We start from the raw sequence: 27,846 nt of genomic DNA, 5'->3' as shown, positions 1-27,846 counted from the left end.
AACTAGTGAAAATGTTAGGAAGAGTAAGAGATGGACTTTCTTGCTTGAGAAAGTACAAAGGCGGGGGGGGGGGGCAGCTAGGTTGCTCAGTGGATAGAGCACTGGCCCTGGAGTCAGGAGTACCTGAGTTCAAATCCAGTCTCAGACACTTGCAAGCCACTTAAACCCATTTGCCTTGCAAAAACCTTAAAATACCCATTAGTTCAGAGAAAGAACAAGGAGGCCAATGTTTGTAAGGCGAGTTCTCAAAGTCACATTGAATTTCTATAACTGAAACCTTTTCCCTTATTTAGAGAGTAGCATTTAACTGCTCCTGGACCATAAGTGTCAGTAAACAGTTATTTTTAATGAGTTGTAACTAAGTTACCACTCCCTTACCCAAGTTATAAATTTCCAGCATTACACAGTAACTATCAAACAGTCAGCAAGCAACATCTCTTATGTTTCAGGCACTAGGTTTCAAGGCTACAAATGAGTCAATCCATTCTAGTTGGAGTGAGGAGTTATATTCCAACAGGGAGACCACAATTACATATATAATTAAGTGGGAATAAATGTTGTATCGTGTGGCTCGTCCTTTTTACTTAAAAGAGCATCAATCACATCATAATGTTTGGGTCAAGAACCAGTATATTCACTGAGTGATCATTCCAAATATCATCAAGGAAGGTTATACCACAGACCAGGAACAAATACTACTTTGAACTTTTGGGATGGAGATATCTCCAGATTTGTGTATCTCACATTTCTTTTGTGCTACTGTGATTTTGCTTTGCTCAACACCTTATTTAATGTGGATTTGTCATACAGGGTGATTTATATATTTTATCTCTGGTGTCTTGCAATCAATACTAAAGTTCTTCAGAGAGACCTTGTGAGTGTCTTTTGAACTCCATGAGAGCATTTGAGTTGTGTGAATTCTCTGTAGAATAATCTTGTGGGCAAATTCCAATTTGATTAAAGCTTAGTGGCCAGCCTGTCAGAGTTGTGTTCTCTGCAATAGAGCATTCAACACAAGAGAAGTCCTTAGTATCAGATATCTTATCTTACTAGTTAATATTCAGAATCATCCTACAGTTCAAATGGAATTAAATTTTCTGTCTTGGCACTGGTAGACTATTCAAGTTTCACAGGCTTATAACAATGAAGTCAATACAATGGAATAAACATAAGAAGAATAAATGCAAAATAGTTAAATGCAAGATAGTTTGAGAGGGAGAGAACTTGTAGTTTTGAAGATAAGGAAAAGTTCTATTCAGAAAATATGACAGTTAGCTGAGGTAGAGGAAAGTAAGGAAAGAATACATGTCAGACATGGGGGATGCCATTACCATTGCATAGGGATGGAGATAGGTGATGGAGTAGTGATTGGGTGTGTGTTTGTCTGTAAGGTAGAAATGGAACCTAGTTAGATGGATAATAGTTTGAGAAGGGAGTTAATTACAAGGCTAGAAAGATAAGTTGGACAACACATGAAAAAATACATCAGCAAAAAAATTTATCAACAAAATAACTGAGCTATGTATGATGCCATATCAATTAATTTTATAGATATTCCAGACATAATAGAGAACTTTGCACATTGTATGTCTTTCATTCATTGTTTGTTGAATTGAACCTCCCTTTTGTAAAATCTTATACATGTAGGCAAAGAGCAAACGTTTACATAATTTCAAACTATTTTTATTTTGATCATAGCCACTGTGATTTCTGCTTAAATTAACAATTGGTAAATAAATTAAGTATAAAAATATTTTATGTAACTGTTGAATGTGATGTTCTTTTTTATTGTTAGATTCCAGTTTCAAGCCCCAGTACAAATACTGACATAAATGTTAAGAAAATTGCAAGTATTGGTGATGTATGTGAATCTATGAAACAGCAACTATTAGTCCTGGTGGAGTGGGCAAAATATATCCCAGCCTTCTGCGAGTTACCATTGGATGATCAGGTATACATTAAGACAACCATGAAAAAACCACATGTGAACTGTTGGGTTAATATGTTTTTGTTGACAAGCAGTCTTTATTATTTCTGATAAGGTTTAAAGTATTTTTCTAGAGTTAAGCAGACATTTACTTTTTCCTGAGATCCTAAGAGAAAATGCATATATGGTTATTTGATCACTTTAAATGAATATTACACATGTGGGTGGGTATGTGGGTGTGTACCCTTAAAACAATCACCAAATAATACTGCTAGTGATTGTTTCTAGGGTCAGAGGGATATTGGTCATTCTTTTTTCTTTTAGTAAGTCAAAGAGCTATGTGGGTTAAAACTTCTCAAATAAAGGTCATAAAGTAAAGATCATAACGTCATTTTTTAAAAGTACACTTTGGAGAATTCTGAAATTTCTTTTGAAAAGGAAATCTTAGAGATCATTTTAATTCCTAGTAGTAGTGAGCTTGGCAAACAAAATTTGTTGATCTCTTGTCTGGAATGTTATAGAGGAGATTCATGCTTCAAGTGAAGGTTGAACTATCTGACCTCTGAAATATCTTCCATTTTTGTGATTTTATTTAAATACCTAGTTTGGGAAGGCCTGAGAGCAGAATGGAAAGAGCACTAGGTCAATACTAGACTTCCAGTCCTAATTCTTCCTCATGTGTGACCCTGAGTAAACAAATCATTTAACTTTTCTGTGACTTGGTTTCCTCATTCATAAAGTGCAAACACTCAAACAGATATTCTCTAAATATCTTAATAGCCCTGACTTCCACTGAGTCTGTTCTCCAAAATATTATAGACATTCTTATTCTCAGGGAGGGGAAAAATGGGTAGTTTAAAGAAAGGTCCTCAAAATGTTAATATTCAATATAGATCTCAAGTTACTAATTCATGAAGATGGCTCAGAAAGTCTTCTCAGCATGTTTTAAAACTCATTCCAGGATATTGTCAAAGAATATCATGAGTGCTTAATTTAAGGGTAGGACATGCCTATTCTTATGTTCTGCTAGCATTTAGATGTTTCTTTACTAATATTCATTGGTGTGAATGATTTTCTGGCTTTTGCATGAGTCTTTTAAGATATCATTATATTTGATTTAATTTCTGGAAAAGAAAATGTAAGAAGGATCAAATTTGAAATTTTTTCTGTGATTTTAAACTGAAAGATTTATAAAATCTATTGAAAAATTCAAGTTAGATATTTAGTTTCACATATATTTAAAAACCCTCCATATCCTGTTTCTAATAAGTTAATCATTTCTCTTGTATGATATAACTGAAAAAAATGCTCTTCTCATTCTCTTATACTTAATATCCCCAGGTAATATGTCACACCCAATGGAGTGATATTTCCACACCCCTTTGCAAATAATCTTTATCTTTGTGACCCAGAATTAAGGAAGTAAAACAAAAAGAAGAGTCTAAAATTCTTTAAAATGCAGAAAGTGCAAATATATATAGACACAACTGAAAAATAAATTTACATGAAAAATTTAATTTACATTTTGAAGAGAGCATCTCACCAAGAAGTGAGAACTACAAAACATGGAATGATTTTCAAAACGTTCCTCTTAACCACCTTCCTGGTATGAATCACATTTATTGACCTATCATAAAGATAACTTTGTTCTATAGGTTTTGTTAGAGTTTGGATAATGAAAATGCTGAGGCATGCCAGTATCCTAACCTAAACAGCACAAACAGAATTTTAACATTTACATATACTATTTTTTCATTAATATAATCTTTCCTGAGAATCTGATGATTTCTGATACATGAACAGGAAAATAAAATACTTAACATTCATTTTCTTTAGAGTTGAAATGAAACCACATCCTAAAATTAGCTCGCATTGACTAATGTATAGACACTCTGCTTCCCTCATTAAATGTGCAGCATTTATTAGATCACCAGTTAGTCACTGGGCCCTGTGATTCACACAATAGCTTAACACATGGTGAGCACTTAATAAATGTTTGCTGAATGAAAAAAGATATGAATTAACGATGATGAATGTGAGTATAAAATGTATAAATTAAAATATTATTATTGGGAGATTGGTAGCCCCAGGTCTCTGATTTTTAAAGGCCAAAGCACCAGGAATTTTTGATTATTCAAGTTAGTTAAAACTAATAGGCTTTCAGTGACACAGAAGTCTATAATTTAATCAGTTTCTTATTATACTAGATGTTTTAATTCTTAGTTAGAATAGTTATTAAAGGAGCTGGATGGCACAGGTGATAGTGTTGCATTTGGAGTTAGGAAGACCTGGGTTCAAATACTAACTCAGCCAATTTCTGGCTATGTGACTGTGGGTTAATAAATTAACTTCTTTCAGCTTGTTTCTTCATCTGCAAATAGGAATAAAAATAGCATTTAATTAATAGAATTTTGAAGATCGAATTATCTATAAAATGCTTTATAAGTCCTTAAGTATTATATAAATGCTAAATAATAATAATAGTAATTAAAACAATAAACTTTATCATTTTCATTAAGGTTGCACTTTTAAGAGCACATGCAGGAGAGCACCTGTTGCTTGGTGCCACAAAGAGATCCATGATGTATAAAGACATCTTACTTTTGGGTATGTATTGAGTGATCACCATCATACAACAAAGCCTGGAACATTTTCTTGCATATATTTAGGATTAACAAATTAATTTAACTTTCCAGATATTTTTACTGTAGCTAATATACTTATTTAGAATCTTGAGAATAGATATGTTTACTCTGATACCACAAATATTGCAAATAATACCACCACACACAATGAAGAATTTCAAATTTGAGTTTTATCTTTATTGATGAATGGATAGTTTTATTTGGTTGATGTCCTCTAAGGTCCCTTATAACTTTATGAGACTAAAATTCAATGCTTTTATGTATTCTTTAATTTGATTTCTGGTGAAAAATTGTAACTGCTGTGGAATGCTTTTGAAGGTGCATAGAACAATAAAAAGGGTGCGGAGGATATGAGTTCAAATCTCTGCTCCAATATTTAGTGACTATGTGAAGCCTCAGTTTTCTTATGCATTTAGATTGGATATTTCCAAGCTCCCATTAAGTTATACATATACATATACATATACATATACATATACATATACATATACATATACATATACATATACATATACATATACATATACATATACATATACATATACATATATATATATATGTATATAAATCCTGTTCTGCTAAAAACATGTGCAAGGTATGTGTTCAACTCCTAATTAATTAATTAATTAATTAAGTCTTTTTTAATTTAGGGCAATGGGGGGGTTAAGTGACTTGTCCAAGGTCACACAACTAGCTAATTATTAAGTGTCTGAGGTCAAATTTGAACTCAGGTCCTCCTGACTTCAGGGCCAGTGCTCTAACCAGTGCACCATCTAGCTGTGCCATCTTTTGTGGTTTCAGTGATTATAATGATCTTCATCAATCCAGAAGAAAAAAAAATAATTCCTTCACATCATACATGATCAGACCCACAAGTTTACTTTTAGAAAGAAAGGGGGAAGAAAAAGTATTAATATTCTTATCAGCAGTACTACATACTAGAGAAATAAATAGCTATTGTCAGCATTGTGAAATTAATTTCCTCAACATATCCATGCTGCCTTGGCCTAGAAAGGAGATTTGTCAGGATAATTTTTGAAGATTTATCTAATTTATCTATCTTGTTTGCCTCATCCTCTCTCCTGGCATTTATGTAATATCTTCAATATGTTATTAGTTTAGTTTTTATGCTACTATATATATATATAATTATTTTAGTTATTATGTTTTATCACAAGTTAAAACTAAGGCACTAAATATAAATGCATACTTAGTGATGCAGAAGTATGCTAGATCCAGCTCATATCAATTCATGGAACCTGATCGTTAAATATTCAGTGTGAGTTTTTATACCTCAAAAATTGGCAAAAACTACAAGAAAGGGCTTGATTTCTTTTGTTGATTGTATTGACTTAAAAAAGTGATGAAGGATGTGTTAATAATAAAAATTGCACTAAAATATGGTGTGCATTTTTGGAAGGGCAATTGTTAATCATTAACATCATTATTGAACATCAATAAAATTGTATTGTTATGGAGCTAAATGTACTATTGGGGTGGGAAGGAATTGTCTCTAAACCTTTGTAAGGTGTTTTACCCTGAAATTTTTAAGTAAATGACTTTTCGTAGACATAAAAAGAAGTACCTGACATCATCTTTGTTTGGGTAACTGAGCAATTATAGCATCATTATCAAAATAACTAAGTTTTCTCTAATGCTTTAAGGCTTATATATTACTTTGCATAAATTCTCCCATTAAGATTTACTTCATATGGATGATGGCCTCCACTTCTTCACATTTTATTGAAAAATGATTGCCTGATATTAACAGTCCAATGTTTATTACATAATTTAATCTATCACTTGTAGTTACAGAATGGGAGAATTAAGTTACACAGGAAGGCTTAAAGATCATGGTAATCTCATGTAGCACCCAAAGCAGTCTCAGCTTTTATTTTATTCAATGTAACCTCTAGGGGCTTTTTAGCATTTATATATTCTTCATTAATGAGTTAGATACTGAGAGATGACTGGCAGACCTGAAAGTTAGCTAATGTGTTTTTCTTTCCTTTGCAAATTCTTAACTTATTAACTGCTCTCCAGTGTTTTCACCAGTGACTGAAGTTATTCAAATACATGAGATTATAGGGTCTTGAATATTTTTTCCTGATTTTTTTTTGTGCTAGTAGTTGGCAGTGTTTGCTGGGGGTCTTCCAATGTTTAATCATTTTAAAAGGACTTTGGATTTAGGAAAAAAAGAAAACACTTGATGATAATATATTGTTTCTAATATGTTTTCCCCCTCTAGGTAACAACTACATCATTCATCGCAACAGCTGTGAGGTGGAGATCAGTCGTGTGGCCAATCGTGTTCTAGATGAGTTAGTCCGCCCATTTCAGGAAATTCAGATTGATGACAATGAATATGCTTGTCTGAAGGCAATTGTATTTTTTGATCCAGGTTTGTTTTCAGAAATATTTTCAGAAGAAAATCACAATGAAATGATTATTGAATTGACTTTAGCATTATGTAATATTTTTTCAAGCTGTACTTGGCTTTCTTTCAACCTAAATGCTAAAACATGACATAATAGTATATTAAAGCTGGAAAGGGCTTAAATAGCCTTTAAATTCATCCCTTTCACTGTACAGAGAAGAAAGCAAGTTCAGTGAAGTCAACTGATTGTTGACCAATAACCCAGGTCTTCCTGGTTCGAAGTTCGGCACCTTATCCATTCTGTCATACTTTCTTTCTTTTATAACATAATTTTCTTCTATTTTTTTTCTTTTTCAGATGCAAAAGGGTTAAGTGATCCAGTGAAAATAAAGAATATGAGATTCCAAGTCCAGATCAGTTTAGAGGATTATATCAATGACAGACAATATGATTCCAGGGGAAGGTTTGGCGAGTTGCTTTTACTCCTGCCTACACTACAGAGCATTACTTGGCAAATGATTGAGCAAATACAATTTGTCAAACTCTTTGGGATGGTTAAAATTGACAATTTACTACAGGAAATGTTATTAGGAGGTAAATAAATATTTCTATGACCCTTATTAATACTGCATTAAATACTTATGAGCTTACTTTCTTTATCTTTATCTTTTGGCAGTATTTATTTTGCTCTTTGATGTCTCTGTGAATACTTTTTCCTTTTGCAATGATACCTGAATCTAATTTTCATATATTTTGAAGCAAGCTTTGTGGTTGCATAGGACCAAAGATATTTGAAATATACTCATATGACTATTAGTGATATCACATAACTACTTATGTTTTGGAGCACTAGTTTTGCTAGTGCTACACATGGACTCTTTTCAGAATAGATACACCCCTCAAAACATGGTCAGCATAATTAATAATTTTTAACACTACCACCAAGAATATTATAGTATTTTATTTTGGATCTCTGCTCTGTTAATTCACAATATTAAGGACATTGAACTTGCAATGTCACGTAATATTTTTTATAAATAGCCTTTAAAACACTTAAATGAGTAGAAAGAATGACTAATCAATCAACTGAAAGAGGAAAAAATAAAACTTATTCCATCAATGAATTTAAGGCAAGGAGTTCAGTAACAGCATTTTAAAAATTCTTTATTTTGGTCTACAATAAATAAGTTGTAAAACTTCTTTCTCCTTATTATTTTCTCCTTAACTTCATGTGATGTTTATAGCATGTCTGTATGCCCTTATCCCAGAATATAAAAGGCTCATGATATTAGGATTAAGTCAAATGTTACTGGCCAGAGATGAGTGGTTCTTAGAATTGCCTTAATGGCAAGCAAGCTCCATAATAATTCCAGGAAGAGATATACTAGACCTTTTATTAATATAAAATATTACAAAATACAATATTATTTTACACAGAGTACAGTGGAAGCAGGCATGGTACTTAAAATAGTAATATTTCCATTAATTTATTATTAAATTCCCAAAAGGCAATTTGCAATAACAGAAATATTTGATATGACAATAAAAATTTTTGGTACAAAGTGAGCTTGCTATTCAAAAATATTACTGACACTAGCATTTTCAATGCATTTTAGGTGCTTCTAATGATACTAGCCATCTTCATCATCCGGTACATCCTCATTTATCCCAGGATCCATTAACTGGGCAAACTATACTTATAAGCTCTATGTCAACTCCAGTGCATACAGAACAGATCTGTAAGTAATAAATAAACTTTCTATCCTAGTACCTCTTAAACTTTTGACATGATAATCCTTTGCATTTGTAAAGAGCCCATGCTAAAATTTAAAAAAGAAAAAAAAACCTTTACTTTCTCTTCTCTATTTAAGGACATATTGCAGTGGTCATCCAGCAAGTCAGTTAACTTCCTTAGATCTGACTTTTTCTATTATAAGATGTCAATGAGGCAAACTGTCCTTTTCTAACTGATATGTTTGTCATGAGAAGAAAATTAGATAATATGAAAATACCTTGAAGCTAAAAGTACTTTATCAATTTAATAACAATTCTTAAAAGATAACAAATTTTAGAAATCATATGACATTAGTAGGTCTTTGGGGTAACTTAAAAACATTAATTTTGTTTATCTCTACAAGGATGATGCTACTTTCTGCATTTTTTTCTGCATTTTGTGTCCAGGGCAGCAGAGAAAGAGATTTCTTTACCTCACCCAAGGCCATGTAGGAGACCATGGCAATGATATTCCTAAATTATATGGGTTATTCATACATTTTGAAAACAATTCATGCCAACATACTCATAAGCATCAAAAATAACAACTAACATCCCAGATTCATCCTTTCATTAGTTAGAGAAGCTACATTTTCCCTACAATTAAAAAAATCAATCTTCTACTTTTTTGAAAAGTAGACCTGGTATTGCAAATAACATTTAAGCCTCACCAGCCTCATTTTTCTTTTCTTACAAAGTAATATTAAATTAGTTCACTTTATACTGTATTTGATCACTTTTAATATTTTTAGGCTTGGGAATTTGACAAATTAAGGAACCAATTTAACTTAAAACATCTAGATCTCATCCATATACCTGTTTTCCAGGACTCCATTAAACATTATATTGGCCCCATAAATTCATAGATAATGTCCAGAAGGTAAAATAAGACCACTAATATTTTCATGAAAGAATCCATAGCTTTTTAAATATTCAGTTAAATTATAGTGAATTCAATTACTAAGTAACAGGAAATGAGTACCTGTTTTTATTTTTTCTTTTTAGCAGCACATAATAGCAAATTATGATTTTCTTACTTCTGACTTTGACAACAAAGTATCCAGCTTTTTTTTCCAGATTCTAAATTAATTTCTAAGCATCTTGATTTGGAAGAGACTTTCAAGGTGATCTAGCATAACCTACTCATTTTGCAGATAAGGATAGGAAAACCAAAAGGAATTACTCACAGTCACACTCAATTAGAAATAAGAGTTCTCTCACCCTAAAATACTGTGTCAAGTTCAGTTCTCTGTTGAGGAGGGGCATAGTCAAATTGACTAAGTCTATACTGTATGTCTCCCATTGTCAGTAAAAACGAATAACTTGGAAGAATTCATAATAAGTTATCATGATTCAATTTTATAGTAAAGTATCTATTCATCCTAACTATTGAGAATGTCTTACATTGGAAAAATCAGTTGTAGAACATTTAAAAAGAAATGAAGATACTTTTATTTCAGAAAGATGAGTAGAAATGCAGGGATAATGTCATTCATTTTAAATGCTTGGCTAAAGGTTTTTTTGTGGCTTGGCTAAAGGTTTTTAATACAAAATGGTTTCGTGGGGTCTGAAAAACTATGCAATTTAGTAGAATGATGTAGACCTGAGTTAAAATCTAGTCTCAGACCTTTCTGCCTGTGTAATGCTGTACAAGTCACTAAATCCTAGTTGCCTCAGTTTCTTCATCTGTACAATGAGTTGGAGAAAAATTGCAAAGCATTGCAATTTTTTTGCCAACAAAAACCTCAAATAGGGTAACACACGGAGATGATTAAAAGAACTGAATAACTAGTAGAATGAAAGAGGGACTTTCAGTGATGTTCTGCCTCAGACACTTAACAGTTGTATGACTTATTTAAACTTATAGACTCTGTTTCCTCAACTGAAAAATAAGGGTCATAAAATTAGTACTATTTAACTAGTAGATTGTGAGTAGGCAGTTTGCAAAACTTAAAGCAATATAGAAATGTTACATATTTTGTTTATTAAACTTTTTTGTAGGCAGCCATTTTCCATTTGAATTAGTAGCTTACTAAGCAAACATTGCATGTCGAATTATGAAAAATTCTGAATAAATAGGATTAAAATAATGTTTCATTATTTGAATTTTTAATTAATACAAAGATGGTAGATAGATTATGAATTTCTATAATTTCAGGATTGTTCACATGGCAAGTTTTTTTCTGCCATAAAGAATTGTGAATGTTAAGACTTATAATAGGACTTTTATTTTGACTTGAGTAAATTTTGTGGCTCTTTATCCCTAAAAGTTTAATGGAAGCAAAAGACAAGTTGCTTTCATTTTTTCAAATTTCAACATTATGCAAAATCTCTCCAGATATTTACAATATAAAGCAACACATGTTGATCTAATTTTTGACAATGTAAAATGTTATTATATGTGATCAAAATGTTATCAATATTCTCAATTAGTTTTCTTGAGCAAATTTCTGTTTCCTTTACAGCAACACCTGAAACCCCACTACCCTCCCCACCACAAGGCTCTGGACAAGAACCATACAAAATGCCTACAAACCAAGCTTCAGTCATTTCACATCAATCTATTCCTAAACAAAAGCAATTGTGATAATATTTGCTGCATTTTAATTTTTTTTTAAATATGCACTGCTTAAATGTCAATAGTGATAAAGGTGATATTAGATGTATCTCAGAATAGTGATTAAGGCTAACCCTTGGCCAAGGACTTATGGTGCTGTTTTAAGAGGGTTTCCTATTATCTATGTATTGTTTTTAAATCTTTGAAATCTTTAAGATACAAGGTTATAATACAATTCTGAGTTCGGATGTAATGTTTTAACTTGTTCTTCATTGTGTATATTTTCTCATTGCCTTTGCACAGTTTGGGGACTAGTTAAATCTGATATGCCACTTGCAGATACTTTCTTAATATTCTTTTAAATCTGTAAATAATTTCTTCATAGAAACAGGATGCAGAACTAAGTGTACTTTTTGCTGTGAATAGTCGACTGGAATGCTTCAGTTAAAACATGAACCCAGGCTTGATAAATTATAAACTTGTAGATTAGTAAATAAAGCAGTTATTATATAATGGAACCGATTTCATTTAAAAAATATAACTTGTAGGTTTTTGTTTGACCTTGAAGCATGTCTGTAACTCAATAGTTACATGGATTTGATTCAAAAACATCTTCTGCTAGGTTTAATTTGTGGATAATTCAAGAAGTCTAATTCATTTTCTTAAACTAAAGTTCAAAGAAGCATGGGAACATGAACATTTGAACTATACTGTATTTGTATATGTGTGTGCACATGTATGGGTATATATGTTCATTGATAAATGAATGAGCTATAACATTATTTGTACTTTTTTAAAAATGCAGTTCTCTATCTCTAGGGAAAAAATTCTTTATATTTCTAAGGAACACAAAAGAATGAAATATCCTCAGTGATTTGGAGATATTTTAATAGCGAAACCCATTCAATTCAGTAGCATTTCAAATAGCACATGACACAGAGCCTAAGAGAACCCTGTAAATATCATATCAAGCCATAGTACATTTTCCAGAGTGATTGCGCTTTTTATATTATCTAGAAAAAAATTCTTGCCCTTTAATAGGACAGTCCAAAATGTTTACATTATGCATTTAGTAATTATTAACATGGTTTGGCACTCTGGCCAATCCAATGCTATAATTCTCTGAATGGCTTCTTACTGACTTTTTAAGTGGAATTAAGTTTTAAAGAACAGTAACCTTAAAAGCTCAGAATGACTTCACAGAAATGCACAAAATGCCTTTAAATGATATGTGTCCTCTTTTGTGGATGGTTAAATATACCTGTAAGGTAAGAGAAGAAAAATGATCAGAGATTTCAACTTTTGGATGTTTGTTTTTAAGTGTCTTCTTTTTATTTGTGTAAGAATACTTTTATCTATGAAGGTGACTATGCCTTTTGTTAACCTTTGATTCTTTTTTATATTGTTCTATTTTTTAAAACACATTGGAATATGACTTAAATATGTAATATGGAAATAATTTTAGAATATTATATTAAACATATCCAGATAAATGTACAAAAAGCCACATTATTGAGTGTATAAGAATGGATTTTCAGCACTCAATCTCATCAGGGAATATATATATGATAGAATGTTTTTATGTACCTAACTGCCAAATTAAAAAAAAAAACAACCTAGGCATAAGCATACTAAAGGTTTCAGGATATTTTAAGTTTATAAAAAATGTTATCTATTTTATACAGTATAACCTTTTTCATATGATGAAAATGAATAATTTATTGTGAAATGTTGATTTATTTTATAAATATAAAATTATTTTTTATAAATTACTTTGTTAAAATCAAAAATTACTAGATTTGTTAAATGTTAAATTATGGTGAAATGGAAACTTTTTTTCCAAACTGTGATATCATGTTGTTTCAATAAGCTTTCAGAATTAAAAAAAAAAACAAAAATGTCTCAAATGGGCTATTTTTCATTATAAATGCTTTTATAATTATGTAAATTTTAATCACTTTTTTTATAAATTCACATATATATATGTATATATATATCATCAACTCTGATATGAGTTTTGTCAGGTATGAAGAAAATGAAATAATAAATTCTAAATCACAGCACTGAAAATTTATGGAAATCATATATACACACATATGAATTTCAGGAGACTTTCAAATTTCATTTTATAAAAGTCTATAGCTTTAGTTTATATTTTTAAAAGATTTCAACTTTTTGAATTAATATCCTAGCAGCACTTTGCTTCTATATGGTTGTAGCACCATATATTTAATTAGTCAATTGTTAGTGTCCCCTTCCCTCTAACAATGTCCTACCTAACCCCAATCTAACAATTCCTCCTACTATTAAAAAAAATCTTAGCATGTATTTAAACCTTATCTCTTGTTAAGACAAAAGTGAGTGTTCTTTTAATTATTTTACTGGCGCAAGAATCCTCCCAGTTTATAGAATTCTTAGAAAATAAGGAGAATAATGATGTGTGCTTCTTATGTTTTTCTACAGCTACAGATAATGGGAGAAGGTAAAACATAATATACCTTTGAAACTGTATTTGACATTGGGAAATCTCATTATTTAGTTTTCTGGTAAAAGTTAATTATGAACATTGATTTCTAATATCTCAACTAAAAGGGCAAAATGAAAGAGCACCTGTCCTCATGAAGCATATATATATACACATATATATATATATATATATATATATATATGTATATATATATATATATACACACATATATATATACACACATATATATATATATATATGTATGTATGTATTATTTAACACCTCAGAAAGGATTGGTAAGTAGTTGGAATGATGTGACAGACCGACCTTTATGGTGACATGATGCTTTTTATAGAAAAAGCATGATATTTGAGCTTATGGCTTTTTCCCAGCTAATAAAAATGTATTTGCTTGGTCAGTTAACCTATTGGATCTCCGTTATTTCATATGAAATAAATTCAAACATAATCAAGAGTAATATTCCAAAGTATCTTTGACCTCATCATATTGATATTACTTTCAGTGATACAAAGCACAAATTATTTATATTAATGCATTCATTTAATAATATTCATCTCTGTCTTCTGATAAATGAAATACAAATGGTCCAGCCAATATAATGATTACCTCACTCCATTTTTCCCCTAAAATTTGGAGGATACCAATGGAATATTTAAAAGTTCCACTGTCAATCCACTTCTTGTGGCACCAGTCATCTTTTCTGCTCATATATTTCCTTGAAGACATCCTTGAAACTAATGCTTCATATTTCCTTGTTTGTAAAGTGGTACAACCTACTCCTATAACTTAAACCCCTCCACATTGTTCATTTGATGATGCTTAATTTCATTTCTTTGGGAACTATAGTATGTGATTTAAAGACATACAGTAATGCTATAGAACAATGGAGATTTTAAAATGATAAACTTTTGTCTGTGGAAGAAGCTTGTAGTCATCAAAATAACTTTTCAATTTCACAAGATCAATACATTCTGTCCTCTTCTACAATTTGTAGGTTCATTTGCATTGTTGGTCATATATTTTTAAAATTTGATCTTATTTTTCCAATTGTATGCAAAAGGATTCATCCATTTGCATTTCAATATTTGCATTGCAAATTTATGAAGTCTACATTTTTCTACCACTCTCCATTCCCTGCCCTGTCCCCATGTTGGTGAACAATCTGATAAAAGTTGTTCATGTACGGTTATGTTTAGCATAGTTCCAAATTACATGATATCCTCCTGAGCTAAAATATTCTGTAAAGCAAAATCATTTCATGATTCATTTATACCCATTCTCTCTAAGTACACTCCACCCCAACTGCAGCTGGTTTCAAACAATGCAAAATCACTTCATGATACATTTATGTTTAGACTTCTAAGTTCATTCCCTACCTCTGTCCTAAATATAAATGCAGCCTTTGTGAGCTAAAGTATCCTGTAGATCAAAATCTCTTTATCATTTATTTATTCCCACACTCTCTAAGTTCTCTCCCTCCAACTATATTCAACCTCATGATCTAAAATATCAGCTAAAGCATTTTCATTTTCTTCATAAAAATAGTTTAGAGTATCCCTCTTGTAATTATCAAAAAATATATAATTTTCAAGAATTACAAGTATTGCATTCCCAAGTAGTGATGTATATCACTATATATTATTAGTTAATAGTTTTCCCTTTTTCTGTTTATCTTTTTAATACAACTCTTGTGTTTTGTACTTGAAGATCAAATTTTCTGTTCAGTTCTGATCTTTTTATCAGATAATTTTTGAAATTTCTTTATTCCATTGAAAGTCCATCTTATCCCCTGAAAAAATATGCTAAATTTTGCAGGGTGGTTGTTCAGTTGGTTAAAATTCAAGGTCCCCTTGACCTCTGGAATGTCATATTCCAGGTCCTCCAATCTTTTAGTTTTGAAACTGATAAGGCTTGCATAGTTCTGATTGTTGTTCTTTGATATTTAAATTGCTTCTCATTTGGCTGCTTGGTTTAGTTGAGAATTCTGAAATTTGGCTACAATATGACTTGGAGTTTTTATTCTGGATCTCTTTCTGGAGGTGATTGGTGGATTCTCTCAAGGACCACTCTTCTTCTTCTTCTTCTTGGAGTTTTCCATGATAATTTATGGAGAAATATTTTCCAGGTTCTTTTTTTGATTGAAGCTTTCTGGTAGACCAATAAATCATAATTATCTCTTTTGGTAACTATTTTCCAGATGGGTCATTTTTCCTAAGAAGTGTTTATATCTTCTTCTATTTCTTTTCAGCCTTTTGGTTTTTGTTCAATGGAAACTTGGTGCCTCATAGAGTCATTTGTTTCTATTTGTCAAATCCTAATTTTTAGGGGTTTTTTCATCACTAAGCATTTATGCTTCTTTTTTCCATTTGGTTAATTTTACTTTCTTTTCTGAGTTATATTCCTTTTCCAGTTGGTCATTTTTGTTTTTAAAAGAGATGATTTCTTTGATTAATTTTTATAATTCTCCTGTATTGGCTCTCAATTTCCTCAATTCTTCTTCCTCTCTATTTTTGAGCTATTCCAAGAGGTCTTTTTGAATTTCACTCCAATTCATAAACCCCTTTGAGTTTTCACATATAAGAATGTTTTTAACTGGTTTCTTCTTCTGAGATGGAGTTTTTATCATCCTTCTCAAGAAAGTAACCATCTACGTTAGTGTTTGGGTTTTTTTGCTCATTTTGATAGTTTAACTCTGCTTCTGGGGCACAAGGAGTATATTCCCAAGGGTTTTATGCTGGGGTTAGGATCTGATTCCTATCATATTGCTTGGCTATGGTGTTGTCTATGCAGCAGTTTGTTCCCTGCCATAGAATAGCCCAACCTTGGTCCATCTGTTGTACCAGCATTCCAAGTTGAGTAGGGACCCTTATTGCTGGGTCTGCTGTACCACAGGTTTGCTGAGTTGGAACCTGAGCTTTGTTGTGGCTAAGAGTCTCCCAATGGCTTTCTAACTCTCCTGCTTATGCTGGGTTATACTCCCCTTTTACCCACAAAGACAGAACTTTCTTGAAGTTCCTCCATGATATCATGAATTGAGAACTTGTTTAGGGCTATGTAGAAGCAAATTGGCTCTGCCCTCATATACACCTTTCTATAATATATGTATAGCATATGTATAGCATATTTTAGTGTAAAACATGTATATATATGTATACATATGAATATAGTTGCTATTTGACATATCAATTAAACACTTGTATACATTTGCTCATATACAGATTGGATACATATATTATATTTTATATATTATGTTAGCACACATATGTACACACTGTATTTTGTATGTTAATGTATATCCATAACTACATATAAATTCACATATCCACATAATGTAAAGCTGTATATTAATCTATATCCATAAGTACATATAAATTCACATATCTACATACTGTAAAACTGGTATTTACCTTTTATCTTCTTACGGTCTTTAAAGAGATGAACCTTAATTGTTCTTAAGTATAGAGATGACAGTACTTAGAGGGACTGGACCTGAAAACATATTGATGAGATTTTGCTTTGCTTGAGTCTTTGTTTACAATTGGAGGGAATATGTTTGCAGGAGGTCAAAGGAAGGTATATAAATGGAAATGATTGGCTTTGCATGTGGATTATGCTTCCATTGAGGGTACTTGAAGAGAGAGGATGGTATATATCCTATTATAATTGAAATGATTTATGACTACTGAAAAGTATCTAATTGAACAAAAGAGGGGACTGTATGTAATGAATATAAGGCAATGCTGCTTTTCAGTCTATCAGCTTTGAGAATGGTATGTCTATCAGAACAGATAAAAGGAGTATATTTTGACAAAGGTGTTATAGGTACAAGACAGGGTTTAAACAATAAAGACATATAAAGAAAGACTATACTAGTAGAAATCTAGGTATTATTGATTAAATACCAGGTGAAGAGACACAAAGACCTATTATAGTTGAGGGAAAGTAGGCAGAGTATAAACACTGAGTAAATCAATAGGTTTGGCCCAGAGAAGAAATAACATACATTCCCAATTGTTTTAAAATCTATCCTTCCTTGCAGGGAAGTAGGGGAGGAAAGGGAAAGAAAGGGAAAGAAGGAACTGATAAAAGGGAAGGTGAGGAAAAATTAAAAATGAAGTTAAAATTTCAATTTAAAAGAAAAGTAAAAGGGGAAAGGGAGCAAAACATTTGTGAGGAGAAATAAGAGGAAAAGGAAAGAAAAAAAGTATAAATGGGAAAAGATAGTATGGAGGTAAATACAGAATTTATTATCTTAACTGTAAATTGGATGAGGTGATTTTTCCCTAAAAATGGGAAAAGATAGCAGAATGGATTAAAAAACAAAATCCTACAATATATTGTTTACAAAAAACACATTTGAAGCAGAGAGATACACACAGGGTATAGGTAAAAGTCTGGAGCAAAATATGCTTCATCAGAAGTAACAAAAGCAGGATTAGCAATCCTGATCTCAGACAAAGCAAGAGCAAAAATAGATCTCATTAAAAGTGAAAAGGAAGGAAACTACATTTTCTTAAAAGGGACTATAGGTAATGAAACTATATCATTATTACACTTATATGCACCAAGTTATATGCATCCAAAATCTCAGAGCAGAAGCTGAATGAATTACAAGGAGACATAGACAACAAAATTATAATGGGGGGGGGGGACCACAACTTCCCTCTCTCAGAATTAGATAAATCTAACCACAAAAAAGAGAGAAGTTAAGAAGGTGAATAAAATCTTAGAAAACTTAGATATGATAGGCCTCTGGAAAAAACAGAATGGGGATACCTTTTTTTTTCTTTTGCAATGCCATCTATATCAAAACTGATCATGTCCTACAGCATTAAAAACCTTAAAATGACTGCAGAAAAGCAGAAATAATAAATATACTCTCTTAAGAGATCTTGATGCAATAAGAATTTCATATAATAAAGGGCCATTGGAAACTAAATAACCTAATTTTAAAGAATGAGTGGATCAAACAACAAATATAGGAAAAATAAATCATTTCATCCAAAAAAATGACAACAATGAGACATCATACCAAAATTCATGGGATAAAACTAAAGAGCTTTTTAGCAGGCATTTTATATCTCTAAATGCTTATATGAATAATACAGGAAAGGGGGCGATCAATGAATTGGGTATGTGAATAAAAAAGCTAGAAACAGAACAAATTGATGGTCCCCTATTTCCCAGAAACTGTTTGAATACAATTACAAAGCTTTACTCCCTGAAATAAAGTCAGATCTAAACAATTGGAAAAATGTCAGTTGTGCATGGTTAGGTCTAGCTAATATAATAAACATGGGAATTCTCCCCAAATTAAGTTTCTTATTTAGTACCATAACAATCAAACTACCAAATAAATATTTTTACAGAGTTAAAAATAGTAACAAAATTCATCCAGAGCAACAAAAGGTCAAGAATATCAAGGTAACTGATGAAAAAATGTAAAGGAAGGTGGCCTAGCTCTACCAGATCTAAAAGTTTAATATAAAGTGGCTGTCATTAAAATACCCAGTACTTGTTAAGAAAAAGAGTAATGGGTAGGTCCAAATGAAATTGTAGTAAATGACTACAGTAATCTACTGTTTGACAAGCCAAAATACATTAGCTTCTTGGGTACAAACTCACTATTTGACAAAAACTGTTGGGGAAATTGGAGAATAGTTTGGCAAAATCTAGACATAGTCCCATGTCCCACACTATATACCAAAATAAGGTCAAAACGGGTACAGGATTTAGACATAAAGTGGACATCAAAAAAAATTAATTGACCAAGAAATCTCTATTTGTCAGATCTATAGAAGTGACAATTTTATGAACAAGGAAGAAAAAGAGTACATTATAAACTTCAAAATGTATGATTTTGATGATATTAAATTAAAAAGTTTTGCATTAATAAAATCAAGGCAGCCAAAGTTAGAAGGAAAACAAAAAGCTGAGAAACAATTTTCACAACTAGTTCTGATGTCTCACTTCTAAAATATATAAAGAATTGCATCAAATTTATAAGATTACAAGGAATTTCCCAATTCATAAATGATCAAGGGATATGAACGCTTTAAAATGAAGATATTAAAGAGATATATAATCATATAATATTATATTTATATATAATAATATGAAATATTGCTCCAAATCATTATTGATTAGAGAAATGCAAATCAAAACAACTTTGAAGTATCACCTTTATACCTTTCAGACTGACTAAGTGACATAAAGGGAAAATGATCAATGTTGGAGAAGTTGAGGGAGGATTAGGACAGCGATGCAATTGACAATTCTATCTACATTCAGAAGAAGAAAAAAACACAAAATAAAACCAAAAAGCCACAGTATCTGAATGAATACTATGTTCACTTATAAAAAAAAAAATTTCTCAAGTTTTTCCTTCCTATCCCATAGTTTTCTTTCTATTTGCTTAGTCTTAATTCCTCATACATAAAATGACTAATATGCAAACATGTCAAACACGAATGAACACGAGCAATGTTCACTAGACTGTGTGCTGCTGAGGGAAGGAGGGTGGGAAGGGAAGGTGGAAAAAATTATGTAATAAATATGCAAGGGGATGAATGTTTAACAATGTTTATAAAATGTTATTGGAAAAGCAAAAACAATTCAATTTCAGACAATTAATAATTACCTAGCTGTGTGGCCTTGGGCAAGTCACTTAACCTCATTGCCTTGCAAAAGAACCTAAAAAAAAAGAAGAAAACCTGATAAAGCAGACTTTCCTCCTTTTGACAGAAGGATGAGTTCGTTTCTTTATTAATTTTAATTTTGATTAAATTAATTGTCTGAGACCAGATTTGAACTCAGGTACTCCTGACTCCAGGGCTCGTGCTCTATCCAGTGCACCACTTAGCCACCCCATCAGTTTTCTTTTTAGTCTTCCTTTTTTTTCAGGATGGAAGTAAAGGCCCTCAATATTTGAATCCTAAGAAGTGTTAATTTATAACAAATTTTTAATATTCTCTCAAAAATCATTTTAGATTTGTCACTGCATCCTCATGGACCAATTTCAATCCTTGTGAAAGGCACCAGAAGGTCACAACTTGGAGATATTCCTGGAAAATCTCCAAATAAAGTTTAGATAGAGAATGTGATGGGCTGTCCCAAATATAGATTACATGGTCTCAAGTTCCCAATCATTCAGGTTTGTATTAATAAGGGTAGAAGAGAGCCTTTACAAAAAAATGGAGATGACACAAAGATCATGAAAGATTACAGAGTCAAATAAAACTTATAGAAAATGGTAAAAAAAGATTCAGAGTCAAATAAAACTTTCAATTATCCCATAAGTTTCCCAACAGAAAAGAATTAAACCACAGCTTATTATTAAAATAATGTTTTGACATTCCTCCAAGTCTTTGCAACAGTGTGCTATATCCTTCCCCTAACATAAATATGACTTTCTTAAGATTATCATCCAGAAGATATTTGTAATTTAGGTACTTCTGTAAAAAGAGTACCCTTCCTTTACTCTTAATAATTCATAATAATACGAATGGTGATGTCAAGATGAACCACTCTGGTTCCATGCTACCACATCATCTTTCAGTTATTTATTAAGTACCTTCATTGTATCAAGGACTGTGCTAAGGGTTAGAATATTGACAGCAATTCAAATGGATGTAATAACATCAAAATATTACTAGGATATCGGTAGATGTCACAGTGGATAGAGCACTAGTTGTGTAGTCAGGAGGACTGGAGTTTGAATCAACCTCAGACATTTACTAGCTGTGTGAACTTGGGCAAGTCACTTAATCCTAATTGCCTCACATCCAAAGCCATCTCAAGTCATCCTCATTCCTATCTGACCACTGGACCCAGATGGCCCAGGAGGATAAAGTGAGGCTAGTGACCTAGCACAGCCCCCTTCACTCAAATCTTATTCATGTGTTTGTCATAGCATCACCTTCCTGATGTCATGTTCTTCAAGAACGAAGAGCAACCATTACTAGGAAATCAATAGAAAATAAGAATATTACTATTGAACAATAGTACTCATTGGCACATTTGAATACCTAGATATTTCTACCATCTAAAATTTCATTAGCTTGAATATTCATTATATATATATATATATATATATATATATATATATATATATATATATATAACAATCGCTACATAACTTAATACCTTTCTGTGGTAGAATAACCTAGATATTGATATCATATCTACCACATTTTAAATTTTCACATATGTATTCCCACTTTTTTATATATAACTTATCCTACTGATGGACTTTCTTATGTATAAGGTGTCATCCATGTAGCTTATCACTTAACTCATGCTCAAGATTTTTCTAGCTAACATATTAAGCAATGAAATAATCTTGACTGATTGGTAGGTTCCAGAGCTTAAATTCTGCTTTCGGAGCCTTTGAGCAGTCATAGTCATTTCTTTGCCATAAATGAAATATCAGAATAGGACTTTGGCTTACTTGAATCCATTTTAATGAAAATTTTGTAACTTACGTGTTTGAAAATTTTGCCTCCAAAAAAAGGGAAGGGGTAGGAATTATGAAAACAAATTTGTACCATTGTTTTAGACTGAATTTAGAAGAATGTGGAAAATTATTGTAAGTGATGGTATCATATATTGATCTGAAAGGAATCTCTCATCAATAAAGCAAGCAAGCTGTATTTATTGCCCATTATATGTCAGATATGTGATAAATTATGGGATAAAAAAAGAGGCAAAATATTGTCCTTCTCCTTAAGGAGCAAACAGTCTAATAGAGGAGACAACAAAAGCAAATATGTATAGACTATAGACAGGAAAATAGGAAATAATTAAAAGAAGAAAGGAAATAAGAGTCAAGAGGGTGGGGAAAGGCTCCCCATGGCAGGAATTCTATATAAAATTCCTGAATAATAGCAATCCAGCTTTGATCTGAAGATTTATGATGATGGGTAGTTCATGTTATTTTAGAGTAGTTGAGGGCATTGCTAGTTATTAGAAAGTTGGATGTTTTCTTTATTTTTAAGTCAAAACCATCTTCCCATAATTTCATTAGTTGATCCTAGTTCTACATTCCTGGACTAAATAAATTAAGTCTAATCATTATTCTGCATCATTTTTTTGTCTTTCACATGATTAGAGTCATAGTTGAACATTATTTCTAGTTTTGGAGTTTCTAAAACCTCACTTAGTGAGCCACTACATTTTTTTCTATGTATTTAGATGGTTCTTTTGTAAAGTTCCAAGGAAGAAAGAATGTGAAATGGAAGCTTATGGATTTTGTCTCTGAAAGAGCTTAAGGTTTTCAATTAATCAATTATCAAGCTTTTATTGAGTGTCTTGCTCAAGCCAAGGATTAATAATGGAGGGAGATGTAGTCCTCAAGAAAAGGAGAACCTGAAGGATTCTGGATGAATAGACAGAAATTGGGACAGGGTTTGGGAAGAATGGGAAAGAAGTCATTGTTGGGGTGGGGGGTGTTACAGATGAATGACCTTATGAGAAAAATTCTGTTCTATGAAGGAGTTGGAAATATTTCTCTGCTTTCTCTATTTTAGTGCTTAGAAAGATCACTCATCATGACTTGGGCATGATGATGGTAGAATAGGAACATCTGGAACCTAAGGGAGTGGGTGTACATGGATCCAGGGAAGAGATTTTGAGGCAAAAGAAAAAGGACAGATGAGTAGGGGCAAGCTCTACAAAGCAATGGCAGAAACTGATTAGAGGGATGTACCTTGGAAGTCATGATTTCATGATAAATGCAGAGAACAGAGAATGAGGGTCTAGAGTAGACCAGAAGGAATGATGGTAGATGATGAAAATGAGTGAGGGAAAAAAATCCTTTCTGGAAAAAAAAAGGCACAGAAAATCTAATTTTAAAAATGGATGAAAAGGACAAATTGAAGGGCACGATTCTACTTGACTACAAAGAAGATTTGCTTGACTAAAGGAGGGAGAAACACAAGAAAAATCAAATAACCAGATGAAAACAGGAAAGAAAATAGAGCTCTCTGGAAAAAGAAACTAAAGATTTATAATGCCTTACTATGAAAATGATGAATAAAAATACTTAGATAAAAAGAAGTTGGGGAAGGAGGGCAACTGATATTTGGCTGCATCAGACAAAGGGATTCTGTGAGATCAGGAGGGATTATAATTTAGTCATAAAGACCAATGCAAAGGCATTGTACAGGAGTACACTGAGAGGAATATTAAAAGGCCATTTTGACTCTTGTTTAAAGTGCTAGAATTAGAGTATTTTATAATGAGATTGTAAATACTGGGTGGGGTAAGGTTATGAAGGGTTTCTTTATTTGAGGTGCAATAGGTAGCCACTAGAGTTGATTATGAGTCACATGGTTAGGATTGAGCTTAAGGTAAATCACTTTGGCAGATAAGGATGAAATGAAATGAGCAGAGAACTTGAGGTAGGAAGACTAATTTGGGGGCCATTTATTACAATCATCTAGGTGAGAAGTGATAGGGCCTGAGGTAACAGCACTCTGAGTAGAGAAAAAGATTAGAAGAGAGAAATGTGGAGGTGGTAATGACAAGATTTGACAAATGACTGGCTATATAGAGTGAAGGAAAATAGGAACAAAAGTATAATTCTGAGTTAAGAAATGACCAAAAAGAAGGGTCATTGTTTTTACAGAAATAGAGAAATGTGGAAGATAGGAGTTTTGGGAGGGAAGGTAATCAGCGCTCTGAATATGCTGATTTTGAGATGCATCAAACGTTCTGTTTAGAAATAGTAGAGGAAGCACCACATGTGATAACTAAAAAATAATGAATAAGAGTCATAATTATCAGATTAATCATTTACATGGAGATCAATATCATGAACATACTTGAAAAATTTATTTATTTAGCAGATAAATTATGTATCTTGTTTATCCTCTTGACATTGTTGACTTGCTTAGAAAATAATTTCTTTACAGATAAAATGAAGGCAAACTTCAAATCAGTTTAGTTGCAATCATCAGCATTATGAATTAGTCAAGACTGAATGAATGATGTTTTATGGCACAAAATTACACACCTACAAGGTCTCCTTTTCTCTGACACATGTCATCTATGTGATCATGGCCATGTGACTGAAATTCACAGAACTCTAGAAAATGCCTTAAAATTATAAATTATAGATGAAATACTAATCTATAACAATCAAAGGAATATCTTCAAACAGAGATTGCTCAATACCAATGAAATCACAGATACCAAGCCAAAAAATTAAAATACTATAATATATAACAAGGATTCTTTAACTGGGGTTCAAAAATTTTCTTTTAAAATATTTTAATAAAAATAATATTTCAGTATAATTTTAACACTATGAATTTTATTTGATATATTGTAAAAAAATTATTCTGAAAGATTCACATGTTTTACCCCACTGCCAAAGGGGTATATGATAGAAAAAAATAGAAGCCTCTGATATATATATATATATATATATATATACACACACATACATACATATATGTTATGATATCATATTATTTGTCATCTAATCTTTAAGGTATGCTTGATAAGTACATTGATTTTGGAAATATAGCCTAGGGTCACTTAATAATAGCAAAAATTATTTAACAATTTCAAAGAAATCACTATTTATTAGATATGTATGTATTCCTTTCTCATTTGACATTTTATGTATGTATTCCTTTCTCATTTGACATTTTAAACAACAAATATTTTGTATATCTTTTTTTCTTCACTAAAATTTCCCCCAATATTCCTCCTCTTCCCTCCCCTATAAAGTCATCTATAAATATCTTAAAGTAAAAAAAGAAGAGGAATTAATTAGTTAACCTTATAATTAATACATTAGAAAAGTCTAAAAATGTTCAAAGTATGATATATATATTGACAGCAGAACTTTGCAAAAGTTAAAGTGGGAGTATATTTCCATACTTCTTTTTGGAGCCAGGCTTATTCTTCATCATTTTGTAACATTGCTTTCTGAGTTTTGTTTTATTTGCATTAATTTACATTGATGAAGTCATTGTGTAATATTCTTTTCTTGACTCTGCTTCATTGCAGTGGTTCATGTAAATTTTATTATGATTTTTTTGTAGTCATCATATTTATCTTTTCTTAAAAACAGTCATGGTCCATTAAATTTAGGTACCACAATAATTTTTAACCATTCCCTAATCAATGGACATTTTTTTGATTTCCAAATTTTTGCTATCACAAAAAGTATCAATAAACATTTTATTTGTATGGGGATTTTCTTCTTATATAAATCCTGAATCTATTTAGAATATTGGGGTCAAGAAGTCTGGACAATTTAGTAACTTTGCATAATATAAAATTGTTTTCCAACAACAGTATAATAGTGTATCTTTCTTCCCATTTTGATTCCAACACTGACTGTTCACATCTTTTGTCATCTCTATCAGTAAGTGTACCAGAATTGTTTTGATTTGCCTTTCTCCTATTATTAGAGCTTTGGAGTTTTCTTGCATATGGTTGTGAATAGCTTGTAATTCTTTTAAGAAATGATTGTTCATATACTTTGATTGTTTTCATATTGCTTTCTATTAGGGAATGGCTTTTGCTAATGTACACATATTCACATTTGCATATATAGGTCTGTATATATGTATGTGTATATCCATATGTGTATATGAATATATATATATACATACTCAAATACATACATACTAGGAAATAGTGGACATGATATAGATATTTAGTGAAAGACACTGAGTCATGATGAGGCAGGTACAAACAGGAGAAAGAACTCTGTTATACTTCTAGAGAGAAGTATACATAAAGTGACAATAGTGTCAAAAGCTATATAGAGAGATCAAGAAGGAGGAACATTAAGAAAATACCATTAGATTTGGCAATGAAGAAATTGTTTGAGAACTTTGCAGAGAAGAGTTTCAATTGAATAATAAATTCAGAAACCAGACTACACAGAAACCTGACTGCATACTTATATATTTTTCTCTCAATGAATTTTACTACATATTAGAGATTAGGATGATAGTTAGCAGGGCTGATTGGATAAATATAGGGTTTTTTAAGGAAGGGAGACATCAGTAAGGCACAAGGGAAATAACTTTTAGCTAGAGTAACACTGAAGAGTTAGGAAAGAGTAGTGATGATGGATAGGGAAGATAAGGGAATCTCCTTGAAACAATAGGATGAAATGGAATAACTTCTGCATATGGGGGGTTATCTTGTCAAAGAAGGGAAGACCACTTGTTATTGTGAGATAAGGGTGAGGGTTATAAGAGAAGAAGGTATCTGAGTGATATGAGGATATTTTGAAATTTATTGAAACATATTAGTAGTTTATTATATGAACAATTTTGTAGAAATTATTTTCTGAAGAATATACATTCGAAACTTCTTAATGAATTACCTTTTTATGCTGACTGAATTTTATAATATTGCATCTTATTTTTAAAATCAAGATTTAGGTTGTATCACTTTCTTAGGCATTTTCCATAAAATATCATGTTGTCATGGAAAACTTTCTCTCTTTAAATATTATTCAGACCTTTTTCAAAAGTCCATTGTGATAAGGCAGATTGCCTAACTAACAGATTATCTATTAATCTATTAAACTCAATTTCCCTACCATTTATGAAAATCAAAGAAACCAATTCCACTCCTTAAATTCCTGATTTGAGGCTCTAATATTATTAGGTCATAAGTCTAGTGTTAGCCCTTCCTCATTCACAGATAAAGAAAATAAGACCTATCAAAGTTAAGTGACTTTTCCAAGGTCCTATAGATGATAAAATTCCAAACCTGGAATTTAACCTTCGATTATCTGGTTCCAAATTCATAATTCTCTATTACACCATATCAGGAAGCAGTAGAGAGTGTAACTCAGTAATAAAAGAGGCTGTTGTAGGAATTGGAAATCAGAGGTGTCAAACTTTACTGCCCAAGGCTATGTGAATTAGGATGAAATGCGATTGGGAAATGTTTAATCAAATAATTACAGTATTTCATAGACACTGTAAATGTGTGGTTTTCTCAGTCAATACTGGCCTTCAGGAATCTATTTCTATTTGAGTTTGACACCACTTCTCTCAATAACACAGAATAATATTATGAATCATTTTTAATTGAATTTTG

The 27,846-nt window shown here is 31.5% G+C and overlaps 1 protein-coding gene across 4 annotated transcripts in view; it reads left to right on the top strand.

Moving 5' to 3' along the window:
- The window catches only part of HNF4G (hepatocyte nuclear factor 4 gamma), a 176,455-nt gene extending 163,365 nt beyond the window's left edge, over positions 1 to 13,090 (top strand). For 3 of the 4 annotated variants that reach the window (XM_074199527.1, XM_074199526.1, XM_074199525.1), the window contains 6 exons: positions 1,796 to 1,951; positions 4,447 to 4,534; positions 6,821 to 6,973; positions 7,307 to 7,543; positions 8,566 to 8,688; positions 11,188 to 13,089. In XM_074199527.1, coding sequence (XP_074055628.1) covers positions 1,796 to 1,951; positions 4,447 to 4,534; positions 6,821 to 6,973; positions 7,307 to 7,543; positions 8,566 to 8,688; positions 11,188 to 11,309 — 879 coding nt within the window. In that variant the 3' untranslated portion in view covers positions 11,310 to 13,089. Of the gene's footprint in view, positions 1 to 1,795; positions 1,952 to 4,446; positions 4,535 to 6,820; positions 6,974 to 7,306; positions 7,544 to 8,565; positions 8,689 to 11,187 lie in introns of all 4 variants that reach the window. The other variant, XM_074199528.1, reaches the window with a different exon arrangement.
- Positions 13,091 to 27,846: the final 14,756 nt, after the last annotated feature.

This window comes from Macrotis lagotis, chromosome X (assembly GCF_037893015.1).
Source record: "Macrotis lagotis isolate mMagLag1 chromosome X, bilby.v1.9.chrom.fasta, whole genome shotgun sequence".
Classification (NCBI taxonomy): Eukaryota; Metazoa; Chordata; class Mammalia; order Peramelemorphia; family Peramelidae; genus Macrotis; species Macrotis lagotis.
Note: the sequence above shows the minus strand (reverse complement) of the source record. Positions and strands in the feature narration are given on the sequence as shown.